The sequence below is a fragment of the Myotis yumanensis genome, unplaced genomic scaffold, assembly GCF_028538775.1.
Source record: "Myotis yumanensis isolate MYYU_CA2020_CCGP unplaced genomic scaffold, mMyoYum1.0.hap1 SCAF_18, whole genome shotgun sequence".
Taxonomy (NCBI): Eukaryota; Metazoa; Chordata; class Mammalia; order Chiroptera; family Vespertilionidae; genus Myotis; species Myotis yumanensis.
Window position 1 is genome coordinate 8,851,120 of NW_027223769.1, and position 15,243 is coordinate 8,866,362.

The following is a 15,243-nucleotide window of genomic DNA, read 5'->3' on the forward strand; positions in this document are numbered from 1 at the left end:
GCCGGTTTGGTCTGGGGACACGGGTTTGGGGAGACAGAGCAGGCTGGGGGTGCTTACGAAGACTAAAGAAGGGGGATATGCATTAGAGGGAGTCAGACAGAGTGCCCCAACTGCCCTGCTCCTTCTCCTGCCTCCTGCCCAGCCCCCGCCCTACCCCAGCTCAGGCCTAACTCAGTCCCTGTCCACCCCGGCCCCTTGCAACACCCCCTGTCCAGCTCCTGAACAAGGTAGTCCCTGTCCCTGCCCCAGACCCCTCCCCAGACTCCTCCCCGGCCCCAACTCTTGCTCCAGCCTCTGACCCTTCCCAAGTCCCCTGCCCAGCCCGTCTGCTTTGTCCTGCTTATACATACTCCCCCCCCCCCCCCCCAGCCTCCTCCCCCAGCTGCTTTCCTACAAGTCACGGGGGCTGGTTTGCTTTGGCAGCCTCTCTGCTGCCTGCAGCAATGACCTCTGGAGCCTGTAGAGTCCTAGGTAGGGGGAAGGGGCTTGGCCCGGAAAAGGCAGCACTGAGTGCTGAGGCCCAAGCCAAGTGGCCGGAAGTGACCAATGGCAAATACACACTGTCACACTAGTGGTCAAGAGTGACCCACGTCACACCCCAGGTCCAGATAAACAGCCAGACACCTGACTGTGGACAGCCACATAAACACAGACCACAGCTCTCACCCGGCTAGGCTGTCCTCGCACAATCAGACCCACCTGCTCACCCCACTCAGCCACCGCCTCCCACAGGGGACACGCTAGTGTAGACTTGGTGCTGCTCTGCCCCTCGTCTCTCTCCCCTCTCTCTCCTTCCCCCTCTCCAACTCCCACCACCCCAGAGAGACCCACACTGCTGAGGAATGAGTGAAGAAATGAAATGGAGTCACTATAGTCGGGCTGTTAAATTTCTAAAGTCAGTTAGGTTAAGGTATAAGGAAACAATTCTATTTTTGCTTTGACTACACTTGGAACTAGAACTTTTGAACTTTTCAGCTGCGCATCAATGGCTGGGGATGGAAACCCTATAGATCGCCCTCTGAAGAACTTAGGGAAGAAAGTTCATGTATCCAGACCCCTGACATCTGATCACAACTTCAGATCCATTCAGAAGCCAAGAATGCAGAACTGATTTTTCCCCTCAAGAATGTACTTTTTACTATAAGAACTCTCAATTTTCATCTCTTCTTGGGAACACGCTGGGTATTACACGATAGTGTTTGCAAACCCCAAGACCCTTGAATACTTTGCCGTTTTTAATTTTAACAAAGCCTCCTGATTCATTTATGCTGAATGAACCAGGACCGCCCGCGCTGCCTCCTTGGCTCCCTCCCAGTCCCCCTCCCACTCATGGTGACTGCTGAGCTAATGACACCCCAAGTCCCACATTCATCAAGTACTAAGTGGCTGCACTTGCTGGGCTTCCAGGCAGGCACTGAGCCTGAGACACTGCACCCGCCTGCTCCTTCCCCATCCTTTTCCCTGAATGTGTGTAGGGAGGGCAGGTCCCAGGGAAAACTGAGGCTCTTGGATTTGGGGGTGGGGTGTAGAGGGCGACTGGGTTCACGAGAGAGACTAGAAATCAAGTCCAAGAATCTTTATTTCACAAACAAAACTACTTGTGTAAAGAGAGACGAGGCTGTCTGGACCACTTTCTAAGTGGCCACAATCCAAGGCTGGTGAGAGAGGGTGGGCTGGGCAAGAGTGCATCACAGGAGAGGAGACCCCAGGTCCAGCCAGAGGAAGCAGGAGGGGGAATGTCGGTGAGGGCTGAAGAGGGTTCCAGAACCCCCTGCGCAAAACTGTTCTGGCCTTCACGACCCCGCTGGGCAGGGAGGGGCTGGCCCCATAGTGCGTGTCTGAGCGGCCAATGTGTGCAAATCAGCAAGAAGGAGGGGTGCGGAGCCGCTGCCCCCCTCACCGCCCCCCCCCCCCAAAAAAAAACAGGCAGCAGAAGCAGGGGTGGCGGCAGCGGCAGTATTGCTTTAGCCATCATGCATGGCGAGAGTGGGCAAGTGGGCGGGAGGAAGAAGGCTGGATTAAGGGTGTGAGCTAAGCCACCTGTCCCTCCCACCCTAGCAGCTCCGCTGGCAGGACTCTGAGGCTGTGGAGGCCCAGGAATGGCCAACCCCCATTGGGGGCAGGCTTTGCCCGGAAGTTCCCCATTAGGGCTGGCTCTTCCTTGAGGAGCCCAGGGCCTAAAGGTGAGGGAGAAACAGGATCAGGGACCTAGTGAACTGACCCCCTCCCAGACTTACCAGCCCCTGCCCACACAGCCACCTTACCAGGGCTATTCAGCCACCTGGACACCCGTGCAGTTCTCTTTGCTTTCTGAGGTGATGGCCAGGTATTCCGAACTGTGGGAGCAAAGGCCAGGTGGACAGTGACCCCCTCATCAGGCTGGCCCACCGCCAGGAGACTGAGGAGGGTTTGGTCTCTGCCCCAGGAGCACAGGGCTCCGGAGTTAGAGAAAGGAGGGGCGACAGGCTGGACTCCTAGTGACCCACAAGAAGTCCAGGCTGGAGTCTGGAGTCCTGAGTCTGAGGCAGGAGAGGACTGGGGGCTCAAACTCCTGGGTCCTGGGGAAGAAAGAGGCTGGGGCCTGGACTCCTATATCTTTGGGGGACAGTATGGTTGGCCTGAACCCTGAGTCCTAAAAGAAGTAGGGCTGAGAGTATGAGAGAGGAGGGGGCTGGGACCTTCTCCCATCTCTGATAACAAATGTCCCCCTCTAGGGACAACTGGCAGATGGTGCCCGGGGTTGCTCCCCTCCCCTCCCCACTTAACTCCTGCTCCCCTCTGGGTGTCGGTCCTGGGTTGCCTCCCCCCTCCTCACTGACCCCACTTACGCATTTTCTTGCGCAGCAGCCTCTGTGGCAGCAGCGATCTTCTTGTAACAATAAACCATCTCAGCCACAAGCCATATGGTTAACACCACGATGAGCACATACATCATGATCTCAGACACGATGGACGCCATGTCTCTGTTGGCTGCAGGGGCCAGGCAGGATGAAGTGGTAGCTGAGGCCAGGCTCAGGAGGCATGGCCGCCTGAGTTCCTCAAGCTTGTGTGCCAGCTGGGACAGTGGCTCGACCTCCTTGGGCCTGGTCTGCACATGACAATGTGGGGCTTCCCTAGTGTCATCACTGTTACTGTGGCTCGTCACCAGCTGTGATGGACTGCAGGATCACCTCATCCTGCTCCCTGTGTAACTCGAGGGTGCATCAGTGTCAGTCAGGTGGCTGGAGGTGCCCAAGAGCTATAGCTCTGCAACCAGAAGGCTCGGGTTTAAATGCAGGCTCTGCCACTTGCCAGCTGTGTGACCTTGGCAAGTGACTCAACCTCTCTGGGTCTCAGTTTCCCCATCTGTAAAAAGTTGATCATCCTATCTCCTTCATGAGAGTGATGTAGAATTAAAAAGGCTTTAAAAAGTCGTGGACTAGTGCTTGACATATAGATGTCAATAAATGTGTTCTATTATTAATATTATTACTGTTATTATTGGGGCAGTACAGCATAGTACTTAAGAGCACGGGCTCTAGGGCCAGACTGTCAGGGCTTTGCCTCTTAGTAGCTGTGTGACCTTAGGCAAGTGACTCTCCCCCTCTGAGCCTTGATTCCCTCCCTGTAAAATGAGGACGATAATTCTCATGCCTTCTCACAGGGTTGCTGGGAAGAGAAAATGGCAGTTAACATCCCTCAGGTCCTTGGCTGCACTCACAGACATACTGTCTAAGCATTGGCTACTGCGCTGTTTTCCGGAAACCCTCTGTCCTTCCACAGCACTGGCTCCTTTCATCGAGCCTAAATTTAAACTGTAACAGGAGTGCACTTAGCCAGGGGACGAGAGTTGAAGGCCACTGTGGCATCCTGGGCCAGATTCCGCAGGTGTCTGCATCCCCAGCCCCTCCTCTGGCTGGCCAGGATCTCATCTTCCCCCCACTGGGCCCATGCGGTCTTCCTCCCTGTCAGTGCGCACTTCCTGCTGCTCACCCGCGCAGATGGCACTGATGCTTTCTGGGCCAGAGCGAGGGAGGGTACAGGGCCGGATGCTTCTCCCCTATTTCCCCACAGGAGGAGGTGGGGACAGGGTTTCACACTTCATTCATTCATTCATTCATTCACTCAAAGGATCTCATGAATGCATCTCATGCAGTGAATATGTGCTCTCAGCCAGGCTCTGTGCTTTGGTCTTCATCTGAGCATCTCCCTGACTCTTCAAAACAACCCCAAAGGTAGAGACAGTTCCGGTTTCCCATGTCAACTGACCTCAGGAAGCACACTGAGTTGACTGATATATGTTCAATACAGCTCACATCACCAGAATTCTCAACCCTGCTCCTGGAACTCAATGCCCAAGTGGATTTAAGTAATTCCGTACCTCCTGCTCTTCCAATCTGATGAGGACAGTGACAGACACGGCTCTATATCTCATTTTCCAGACAAGGATACTGAGGCCCAGAGAGGGGAAGGTGCTGAGTAAGAATGCACAGCCAGGACTGGACTCGGCGCCAGGACTCAACCCCGACTATAACTGACTGCAGGGTCTGAGCTCCTATCTGCTCTGTAAAGCTTCCACAGCCAAAGAAAGACTTGGTAATAGCTGCTGTACAGAGAGTGCAGTCTCCATCGACCCACGCAGACATCTCAGACGGAGGACCATCATTCTCCCTCGTTACAGATGAGAAAGTGAGGCGCAGGGTCACAGAGAGGCTCAGAGGCACTTCTCTGGGGAGACCTTTGATATCTTCAAAAACCCCAAATCTTACAAGAGCTTCCCCTGCGTGTCCACACAGCCGGACTTCTCACCAGCCTCAAACACTGCTCTATCTCAAGACATTCTTCACTCACACTGGGCACATCTGAGGAAAGAGTGAAGAAATCAACTGAAATCACTGTGCTCAGACTGCTGAATTACTAAAATCAAGTAGGTGGAGGCAGAGGAAATGATTCTACTCCCGATTCAGCTAGCCTGGAAACGTAAACTTTTGAACTAATGCTCACGTGTCCAGACCTACTACATCCATTATCCAGACCACTAGACACCTGGGAAATCACATCTCGGGTTAATCCAGAGGCTTAGAAGGTAGGACTGATTTTTCTCATGAATGCACTTCTTACTGTGAGAGCTTAGCTTTTCTTTCTTCTTCAGAACACTCTGGGTATTGTCTAGTTGTGTTTCCAGTTTGCAAACCTAAAGACTTTTAAATAAACTTGATCATTTATTTCTAGCCAAAGACTCCTGATTCACTTACACTTGGCTGATATATCAAAATAGAATTAGCCCTCTTCTCCCATCTGCCAGCCCCACTCCCCGTGGGGGCCGCAGATGCCTCCTACCAGCTTCTGTACCTCTGCCAAGCCAGTGAAGGTCTCACCACTAACACCCACTGCCCCTCCTTTAGAAATGACTCAGTTCATTCCTTAGCAGTTATTATCAGGAAGCAACATAGGCTGATAGGTAATGTTGAAACTGCAGGAAGAGAGTAACTAAAATAAAAAAGAATATGGCCCAGCCAGTGTGGCTCAGTGGTTGAGCATCGACCTATGAACCAGAAGGCCATGGTTTGATTCCCGGTCAGGGCACATGCCCAGGTTGTGGGCATGATCCCCAACAGGGGGCGTGCAGGAGACAGCTGATCAATGATTCTCTCTCATTATTGATGTTTCTATCTCTCTCTCTCTCTCCCTTCCTCTCTAAAACCAATAAAAATATATTTTAAAAAAAGACCAAACTAACATGAAACTTTCAACAGTTTCTACACACAGATACCTAAATAAATAAATAAATAAATAAATAAATAAAGGATATGGCATGGCCAACAATGCTAATAATACAATAATATTATGGGTAGTAAAATGCTATCATGTGATGAGTAAGGTTAAAAATACTACAATATGCTCTAGCTGGTTTGGCTCAGTGGATAGAGTGTTGGCCTGTGGACTGAAGTGTCCTGGGTTCGATTCTGGTCAAGGGCACATACTTCAGTTACAGGCTCAATCCCTGGCCCTGGTCAGGATGCAGGAGGCAACCAATCAATGTGTCTCACATTGATGTTTCTCTCTCTGTCTCTCCCTCTCCCTTCCACTCTCTCTAAAAAAAAAAAAAAAAAAAAAAAAAAAAAAAAAAAAAAATCAATGGAAAATATCCTCTGCTGAGGATTAACAAAAAATTTAAAAATTACTACAATATGGTGGGTGATGAATATATTATAGTATAACAAGTAAAATTTTTAAATACTACAATATGATTGATATTTTAAAATACTACAGCATGGTAGGGAATGATAAAAATATGATAGTATCTACTTATACAAAAACCATGGGTGGTGTTCATCACGTCCAGAGGAACCGCCACGACCAAGTGGAAGGAAGTCAGTCCTGCAGGGGTTGTCTTGGCAACAGCTGTGCCCTCCCCCAAGCTCTTTCCCGGAGCTGTTTCCTGTAAGGGCGGGATTTGAGGCAAGAACCCGCCCTCGGAGCATGGAGGCAGATCTTTCTAAAGTGTGCCGCACACCAGCACGGCCAGGGGTGAACCTGAGTGGGGGCGGCTGAAAGGCTTAGAAAAGACAGACAAGAGAATGAAAGCTGGGTCTCAGTGGGACGCTGCTTCTCTGAGAGACAGCGACCACGCCCACAGCCATGCCTTTATGTTATAGCAGATGCCACGAGGCAAAGTAAGGGTGTGACCAAGATGTTTACAACATTCTCCTGGGTTTCAATCCTACTCAACTACATGCACCTGAACTCTATCAAGCCTACATCACTCAGGCACGTGGGGCCACACGTTCGGACCATAGGTTCAAGCTTACAACTACAGCTGTTGGCTGTAATTGTGCTGGGAGGGCCCTGCCCTCCAAGCTGGGACTTGCATGTGGCAATGAGAGGACTGTGCCCTCTCATCAGTCTAAGGCTTGAACCTGTCCAAAACACTGTAGCAGCTCCCCACAATAAAGTTTCAATTCTGTTTCTTTGTTAATAATGTTATGGCCCCACCCCATAACAAAGAAACAATTTCCGGAGGATGAGGCCCAGGTGATTCTAATGTGCAGCCAAGGTTGAGAACCACTGCTATAGATAATATTAAACATATCTAAACGTGCAATTCTTTGTCCAAAAAATGAGCATGTTCAAAAATTAAATGAAATTTTGGATATACTCGATGGAGATTTTCACACATATTTGAGTGATGATTCCATTGATTCCACAGATGATGCTGAAAAGGAAAAATTTCCCATCGAATTTCTTAATAGTATTACTCCTTCGGGAATGCTGTGTCATAAATTAAAATTGAAAGTGGGTGCAATCATCATGCTATTGAGAAATCTCAATAGTAAATGGGGTCTTTGTAATGGTACCAGATTTTATTATCAAAATATTACGACCTAACATTATCAAAGCTGAAGTATTAACAGGATCTGCAGAGGGAGAGGCTGTTCTGATTCCAAGAATTAATTTGTCCCCATCTGACATTGGCCTCCCATTTTAATTGATTTGACGACAGTTTCCCGTGATGCCAACATTTGTGATGACTATTGATAAATCACAAGGACAAACTCTAGACAAAGTAGGCATATTCCTACCTGAACCCGTTTTTGCACATGGTCAGTTATATGTTGCTTTCTCTCGAGTTTGAAGAGCATGTGATGTTACAGTTAAAGTTCTAAGTACTTCATCACAAGGGAAATTAGTCAAGCACTCTGAAAGTGTTTTCACTCCTAATGTGGTGTACAGGGAGATATTAGAATAAGTTGAATCACTTTATCAGTCATTGTTTGCATCACTGTTGTTTTCATATAATGTTTTTGTTGTCTTCATATCATGTTTTTGTCATTTTTATAACATGCCTCTGTTGTTGTTATATCCTTTTGTTACTGTTTATTTATTAATAAATTTATATATTATTTTCATATACATTTTACTAATTTCCTTTCATCTCTCAGACTTCTATTATAGAGAAAGGGCAAATAGCAATATTAAAATATCTCCACTAATTAATTCCCTTTTTAAAAAATATATATTTTATTGTTTTTTTACAGAGAAGAAGGGAGAGGGATAGAGAGGTAGAAACATCGATGAGAGAGAAACATCAATCAGCTGCCTCCTGCACACTCCCACTGGGGATGTGCCCGCAACCAAGGTACATGCCCTTGACCGGAATCGAACCTGGAACCCTTGAGTCCGCAGGCTGATGCTCTATCCACTGAGCCAAACTGGTTAGGGTAATTAATTCCCTTTTAATGTGCACGAATTTCGTGCACCGGGCTACTAGTGGTAGATAATGTTAAAAATACTTTAGTGTGCCAAAACCGGTTTGGCTCAGTGGATAGAGCGTCGGCCTGCGGACTGAAGGGTCCCGGGTTCGATTCCAGTCAAGGGCATGTACCTGGGTTGCGGGCGCATCCCCCGTGGGAGATGTGCAGGAGGCAGCTGGTCGATGTTTCTCTCCCATCGATGTTTCTAACTCTCTATCTCTCTCCCTTCCTCTCTGTAAAAAATCAATAAAATATATTTTAAAAAAAATACTTTAGTGTGATGGATTATGATAAAAAATACTGTTGTATGCTAGGTAATGTTAAAATAGTATAGTATAGAGTATAATATAAAACACTGTAGTATAGTGGGTGATGCTAAAAGGCAATACTATAATAGAGTAGTTAAAAAACACTAGAGAATGGGGGGGGGGGGGCAATGCTGAAACTGTAGGCTCTGCGAACACTACATAAAGAGCTCTCTATTATGATAGATGTTGTTAAGAACATAGAGTCTGAGAGTAGCGCAATATGGTAGATAATGTTAAAAAAGAGAGACCTTACTGATCCACGGGTGTGCTTGAGCCCAGCCTCCACCAGGAAGATGAGGACGGCAGCCTGAGCCAGGCAAGACCACAGATGGAAAGAACCGCGTGCCTGACGGGATCACGGCACCTTCCTGCCCTCCGGACCCTCATCTCAGCATTGATTCCAGAGACAGGATTGACACAGATTATAAGACACAGTATATGGGGGCATCTTTGTCACAGCCACTCCACTTTCTCCACACTCATGCAGGCGGGGCCCCATCTTCTGTGTAAGTGGCTGCCCACCCAGCATGGTGTCCTACACCAGAGTTGCTCAGACATGTCTCCTGCATTGAATTCTGCTAGATCACTTTGGTGTGTGTGTGTGTGTGTGTGTGTGTGTGTGTGTGTGTGTGTGTGTTAATATATTTTTATTGATTTTAGCGAGGAAGGGAGATAGATAGAGAGAAACGTCGACTGGCTGCTTCCTGCACCCCCCTACTGGGGATTGAGTCCGAAACCCAGGCCTGTGCCCTGACCAGAAATCAAACCGTGACCTCCTGGTTCATGGGCCAATGCTCAGCTACTGAACCACACCAGCCGGGCTGCTAGATCACTATGAAGACAGTGAATCATGCCAAAGCAGAAACGGCAGTCACACAGGCTTGGTTGGCTTCCAGTTCAGGTCCCAGCCCCGTGACCTTGGCCATGTAATCTTACCTCCCTGAGCCTGGGCTTCCCCAATCTGTAAGAGCCCCAGCCCAGAGGGTCTGCATCTACATGAGGTGCTGAGGCCTGTCTTGGGGAAAGGAAGGACAATCACATTGCCCATGACAGTATGTGTGTGCTGCGGGCCCCAAGGGATATCCTTGCCACAGCTTTTTGGTGGTCCAAGGTCTGGGGTATCTCCCCGACTCTCTAAGCCGATATGGGTCAGAGGGCCCTGGAAAATTCCAACTTACATCCTTCAGAATATGGTTCAGAGAAGGGGTCCAAGGCAACTGAGGCCAAAATGATGAAACGGTTCAAAAACATCTTAGATCCTACTACCCAGGGTGGCCTCAGACCTGCAGCACCAGTCTTGCCTGAGCGCTTTTCAGAAATAGACCCTGGGCCCAGCAGGTCTGCTGGGTCTGGATCCACACATTGGCAAGGCTCCTGGAGGGCTGTGTGCAGAATTGGAGGAGCACTACTGTAGGTGATGCACTCATATCTCTTCCCCCATGGTGACACGGGAAGGCGGTTCTCAGGCTATTTGACAAGCCAAACTGCCACCATCGCCCCACATACAAGCATGCCAGCAGCTGACACCCAGCATATCACTCAATCCTCACAACCTCCCTGGGACATAGGAATGTTTCAAACAACATCCTGAAAGGTAGATATCATTACTGTCCTGTTTCCTACAGAACAAACCCTTCAGCTCAGAGACAGAAAGACACCTGCCAAAGGTCACACAGCACAGACAGCAAAGGCTCCACACCCAGAACTTCCATGGGAGAGGCCTTCTGTGACATCTCCATGAATTGAAGGGAAATGGAGGCCAAAGTTGGGGTTGGGAAAAGAGGTGCTGTTCCCCCTGCTGCCGTAGGCAGTTGGCTGGCCCAGAATGCAGCCTGCCTGTCCCATACCTGCCATCTGTCCCTCCATCTGGCTGCCAGTGGAGGGAGACAGACAGGGCCTGACTCACCTTTGTCCACTACCTCCAAGTGGATCTTTTTGACAACGGTGGTGTTGTGCTCATAGTTCTCAAAGAAGAGCAGGCGGTAGACATGGCACTCGTAGTCACCCGAGTGGTTGTAGGTGACATTTGTGATGAAGATGGACAGGTCCTGCAGGTCCCTGGTGCCCCGACTGCCGTTCCACACCACACGGCCCTCAAAGCGCTCGTCCTCCTCCAGCTGCAGCACCTCGTTCTCATAGCGCAGGATCTGCAGGCAGCGGTAGGGTCACTGCCTGGGCTCATGTCCCCCACCTAGACCTCTATTCTGTCCTTCGCCTGGACACACAGACAGACATATGGATACACACATGGGCTCAGGCAGGGAGGGCACAGCGGGGCTGGGGTCATGCCTGGGTCTGCCTCAGACCCTGATTGTGCCCCTACTCCTGAGACACACACTCACACGCATTCCCCGTCACTCCCCCAGCCCCTATTCGTCCCTACAGTTCCGCCCGGTCTCCAGACATCCGCCTCACTCTCGGACAGAGGCAGCCTGACCCCGCTGCTGTAGACCCTAATTCTCCAGTCGGCCCTGAAAGTGTACGCGCCTCCTCAGCTGTAATTCAAAGCACACATCGTGTAAAGGAGGTCAAAACATTCTGCTTCTCCTCTATGACGGCCACCCAAAACATTTTGCTGGTACAAAATAATTCCACTGTGCCAACCGTGGGCCGGGTGCATCAACTCAGTCAATCCTCACACTGACTACGAGCCGAACACCATGACCACCCTATCTTTACAGAGGAGAAAACTGAGGCTCAGACAGGCTCAGTGACCTCCCCAAGGTCACCAGCTGGTCAGTGGGGGAGCTGGAACTTGAATCCAGGTCATCAAGAATAGCACATTATTGAAAGCAAACAATCAGCCCCTCAATCCTGCCTCCACTCAGACACCTACACCCTCCCTCCCACACCCCAGGTCGGGCTCCCACACACCTTGACAAACTCCTCAGTGCCCTTCTGGCGGAAGGTCCACTCAGTGAAGGTCTCAGCAGTGGTTTCGCTGCGGCGCTTGCAAGAGATGCACAGAATTTTGAAGGTCTCCCCGTACACAGCCTCGGTCTCCGAGTCTACCTCCACACAGCCCGCCCAGGCTGAGGATACTGTGGGGACAGCAGGGGCACCTATCACCCTAGGCCATGCTAGGCTCGCGGGTTGTTGGCCCTCAGGCCCCTCGGAAACCATCTGTTTCCCCTCAATAATGATGAGGAATGGACAGAGCCGACACAGCCTGGCTCTGCCACTTTCTGTGTGCTCTTGGCAAGTCACCCATCTTCTCTGAGCCTCAGTTTTCCTCTGTGAATGGTGAGGGGAGCAATCATCTCTGCTTCTGGAGTTTGCGGAGCAGATTCCATAAGTTAGGTAACACTCAAAGCGGGGGGGGGGCGGGGGGGGGGGGCGGGCTGGAATGGCACACAGGAGGCCCCAATCAATAGGGCTGTTACTGTGCTCAGTAACTCTGAGTATGTGCTACCCAAGTACCCCTTCTTCAGAAGGCCACTTGTCTGAGGTTCTGCGACATCTCAGTGGCGGGTCTGAAATTCCAGCTGGGTTAGAAGTTCAAGGTGGCAGTCATTTCCACCATTATTGCTCCACAAAACCAGCCAGCTCCAGAGAAGGCTGGGAAAAGGCAAAGCCTCAAAGGGAGAGGTGGGCCCTAGAAGTAGGGAAGACCCACACTCCATTCCTAATCCCCAGTCCCAGAGTTCCCGTGTCATCCACCCCCTCCCCAACGGCTCCTGCCTCGTCCTCAGGCTCCCACCTCCTATCAGCTTCTCCAAACTCACCAAGCTCTTTCCTGCCTCAGAGCCTTTGCACTTCCAGCGGATTCCAGTTCCTTTGGGTCCCTCCTCCACATTCTTACCTGCTACCTCCTTCCTGCCCGACCCCCCCCCCCCCCCCCCCCCCAGGTCACTAACTAATGCTGTGCCTCCAGCTCCAGCTCCAGCTCTGGGTCTTTCTCTTTGTCTCTTTCTCTATTATTCTTGTCCCCTTACTCTGCTGTCCCTTTCCACCTTCCTGAATAACTCTGTCTCTGACTTCGCCCCCCGCCCCAGGGGTTTTTCTGAAGGTCCCACCACTTCTGTTCTCTCTCCAGGCTCAGATACGCTCTCCCGCGCTCCCTTTCCACCTTTCCCTGTCCCTTTTAAAGCTCCATTCTTCCCCGTGTCTACCCGTGTCTCCATCTCTTTCTGCCTCTTTTAATTTGCTCTCTCTGCAGCTCAGATGAACTCTCCTCAATCTCTTTCTCTGTCAAACTCTGCATCTCTCTCGTCTCTGCCCCTTTACTTCCATCTGCCGTCTCCCGGTGGAGCACTCCAGAGTACTCCGGGTCCTTCTGCGGGTCCTTCTGCGTCTTTCGCCCCTTCCCTCTCCTGTCACTATCTCTTTCAGCCTTTCCATCTCTCTAGTCTCAGTCTCCGGGCGCCGCCTCCTCCCCCACCCCTAGCCCCCCCTGCGGCGTGGGTGTCACATTGCAGCCCGCGGGGCTCCGGGAGCAGCTGACTCCACGTTTCCTCGCCCCCAGCTGGGCACCCGAAGCCGCGAAGCCGTGCCAGCGGGACCCCGCGGTCTCTGGCCCACCCGAAACTTCACCCTCCCCCCAAGCCCCGCGCCCGGCGCGCACAACTTCTGAGGGACTCAGCCAGGCCGGGGGATGGGCGGAAGCGGCCCTCGCCCCCACTCTCCGGGGTCCCGAGCGCGACCCCGCCGCCTGGCCGTGCCCCGCTGTGTCCCTCGCCGCGCGACCCCCGTCCACTTACTCAGCGCCGTGCCGACCACGAAAGCCAGCAGTGTCCCCATGACTGCGCTGCGCCCCTCTCCAGGGCCGCCGGTATTAATAGCGGGGCGAGAGGCGCTGGGCCCGGCGGCCGTTAGAATGTCCCCGGGAGCGCGCGGGCGCAGCAGCTGCGGCTCTGGAACCAGCGAGGTGGGGGAAGGAGGGGGGGCGCGGCCCCCCCCGCTCCGGTTACCGCCGGGGGCCCAGCCCCGGGGCCCGGCGTCCGGGCATCCCCGCGGTGCGGGTGGCTGCTGTTGGTCAGGCTGCTGCGCTGGCGCGCGCAGCCGGGCGCATCCGCCAGATGCCCGGACCCAGGCCCCTTTAGGCTTGGGCTCTTGGGCGCGGGCCCCGCTTTCCTGCGCACTGCAGCCGCGGCGGCCAGCGAGGGAGGAGGGAGAGGGAGGGGGCGGGATGAATCACCGCAGGGGGGGGGTGGGGGGGGGGAGGGCGCGGCAGCCAAGCCTTTGCCGCAGCGGCCCGGGAGGCGCCCGCTCCACCGGCCTCTCCGGATGGCTCAGGGACCACGGCTTCTGGGCAAGGGCGCATGGTCTGGGTGTCCGGCCCCTTAAGATGCTGGGAACCCCCAGCATCAGAGTCTGGGAAAGGTCACCCCCAGAATCACAAGGGGGCTGGGAGGGCAGTCTGGGGGCAGGGCTTAAGAATTCAAATTATAGAGATCATCCTCATGGGATCAAGAACGTCTTGCTGGACCACCAAGTGATCCCTGCATCAGGCCAGGGCATGGGGAGGTGTCAGGCTAGGACCACCTGTAATACTCCAGACCCCTCCCAAACAGGAGGAAAACCCTGGATCCAAACCAGAGGACACCCTGGGAGGTTGGGGTGCTATCTTTCAGGAGGATGCCCCCTCCTTTGTCTCTGACATCATCTTCTATTCTTCTCTCTCCCATGCCTAAGCTGGCGGCCCAGGTCCCTGCTGTTTCCAACACACCAAGTTCATTTCCACCTCAGGGCCCTTGCCCTTGCCCCTCTGTCTGCCTGGACCACTCTTCACCCAAGTATCCACAAGGCTCACACCAGCTCCTCCTACGGCTCTTGGCTTCAATGTCACCTTCGTCAGGTCTCTGTCCATTCCAGGGAAACTGCCTCCCCCTTCCTTACTTGACCTCCTTTACTTGTTACGTTTTTTTCCCCTCACAGCAGTTGTCACCAGACATTGTACTCTTCCTGTATATAGTTTCTCTGTTCACTGTGTGTCACTCCAATCCTGGAATATATACCCCCAGGGTGAGGACATTGTCCTGTGCACCTGTCTCCAGCACCCTGAACTGTGCCAGGCACAATGTAGGTGCTTGATAAATATTTGTCAAGTGAATAAGTAAGTGCCAATGCCAGAGTCCTTGTGATATGCTGAATCCATTTCTAACCCCTAAACATGTGCAGCAAGTTCTATTATTAGCCCCACTTCAGAAAGAGGAAACTGAGGCTGAGTCACTCCCTCAGCTAGGGCCATGCCCCTGGCCTCAGGTAGATCTGGAATCCTGCCCAATGATGGCAGGTGGCCTGTCTTGTCAGTAGGTTCTGCCAAATGGAGAGGATAGGCTGTCAGACTCTGGTGGGGGTGAGACTTCTGATTGGAGGATGTGGGGGTCACTGTTCAGGTCCTGGCCACCAGTTCAGGGGTGGGGGGGGAAGGGTCCCAGAAACCCCCTGGCCTACCCCTGCTGGCCAAGAGGAACCAGGGTGTGGGGCAGACCTGTGGCAGAGGGACAGGAAGCCAGGGACATCGGACACTTCTGTGGTCTGGGCCTCTGTGCCAGCACTTACTTCCTGGGTTGTGAAATTCCCCTACAGAAAATAACCTTCTTGCTGTTCTGAGTTTCCCTCTGGCAGGGGGGGTAGGTAGAGGCACAATGAGGACAGGTCTTAGGCCTGGGACATGGGCACCTACTGACAGATGTTCCCTGAGCACCTGCTATGGGCTTGGTGCTGCTCTATGCATTTTACTAACATTAACTCATATA

General features: G+C 52.2%; 1 protein-coding gene across 1 annotated transcript; it reads right to left on the reverse strand.

The window, feature by feature from the left end:
- Window positions 1-1,561: 1,561 nt before the first annotated feature.
- On the reverse strand, window positions 1,562-13,617 carry SCN1B (sodium voltage-gated channel beta subunit 1). Its single transcript, XM_070398182.1, has 6 exons — window positions 13,243-13,617; window positions 11,417-11,583; window positions 10,449-10,689; window positions 2,829-2,970; window positions 2,265-2,336; window positions 1,562-2,177 (listed from the first exon to the last, which is right to left on the reverse strand). Exons 1-5 carry the CDS (start codon window positions 13,280-13,282, stop codon window positions 2,270-2,272), a joined length of 657 nt encoding a protein of 218 aa, XP_070254283.1. The 5' UTR covers window positions 13,283-13,617; the 3' UTR covers window positions 1,562-2,177; window positions 2,265-2,269.
- Window positions 13,618-15,243: the final 1,626 nt, after the last annotated feature.

Excerpts from the sequence above, each read along its gene's own strand:
- SCN1B (XM_070398182.1), bottom strand. The coding sequence starts at position 13,282 with ATGGGGACACTGCTGGCTTTCGTGGTCGGCACGGCGCTGA. Across the intron at positions 11,584-13,242 it reads CGTGGTCGGCACGGCGCTGA|TATCCTCAGCCTGGGCGGGC; the intron begins GTAAGTGGACGG and ends CTGTCCCCACAG. Across the intron at positions 2,971-10,448 it reads CTTGGAGGTAGTGGACAAAG|CCAACAGAGACATGGCGTCC; the intron begins GTGAGTCAGGCC and ends TGGCCCCTGCAG.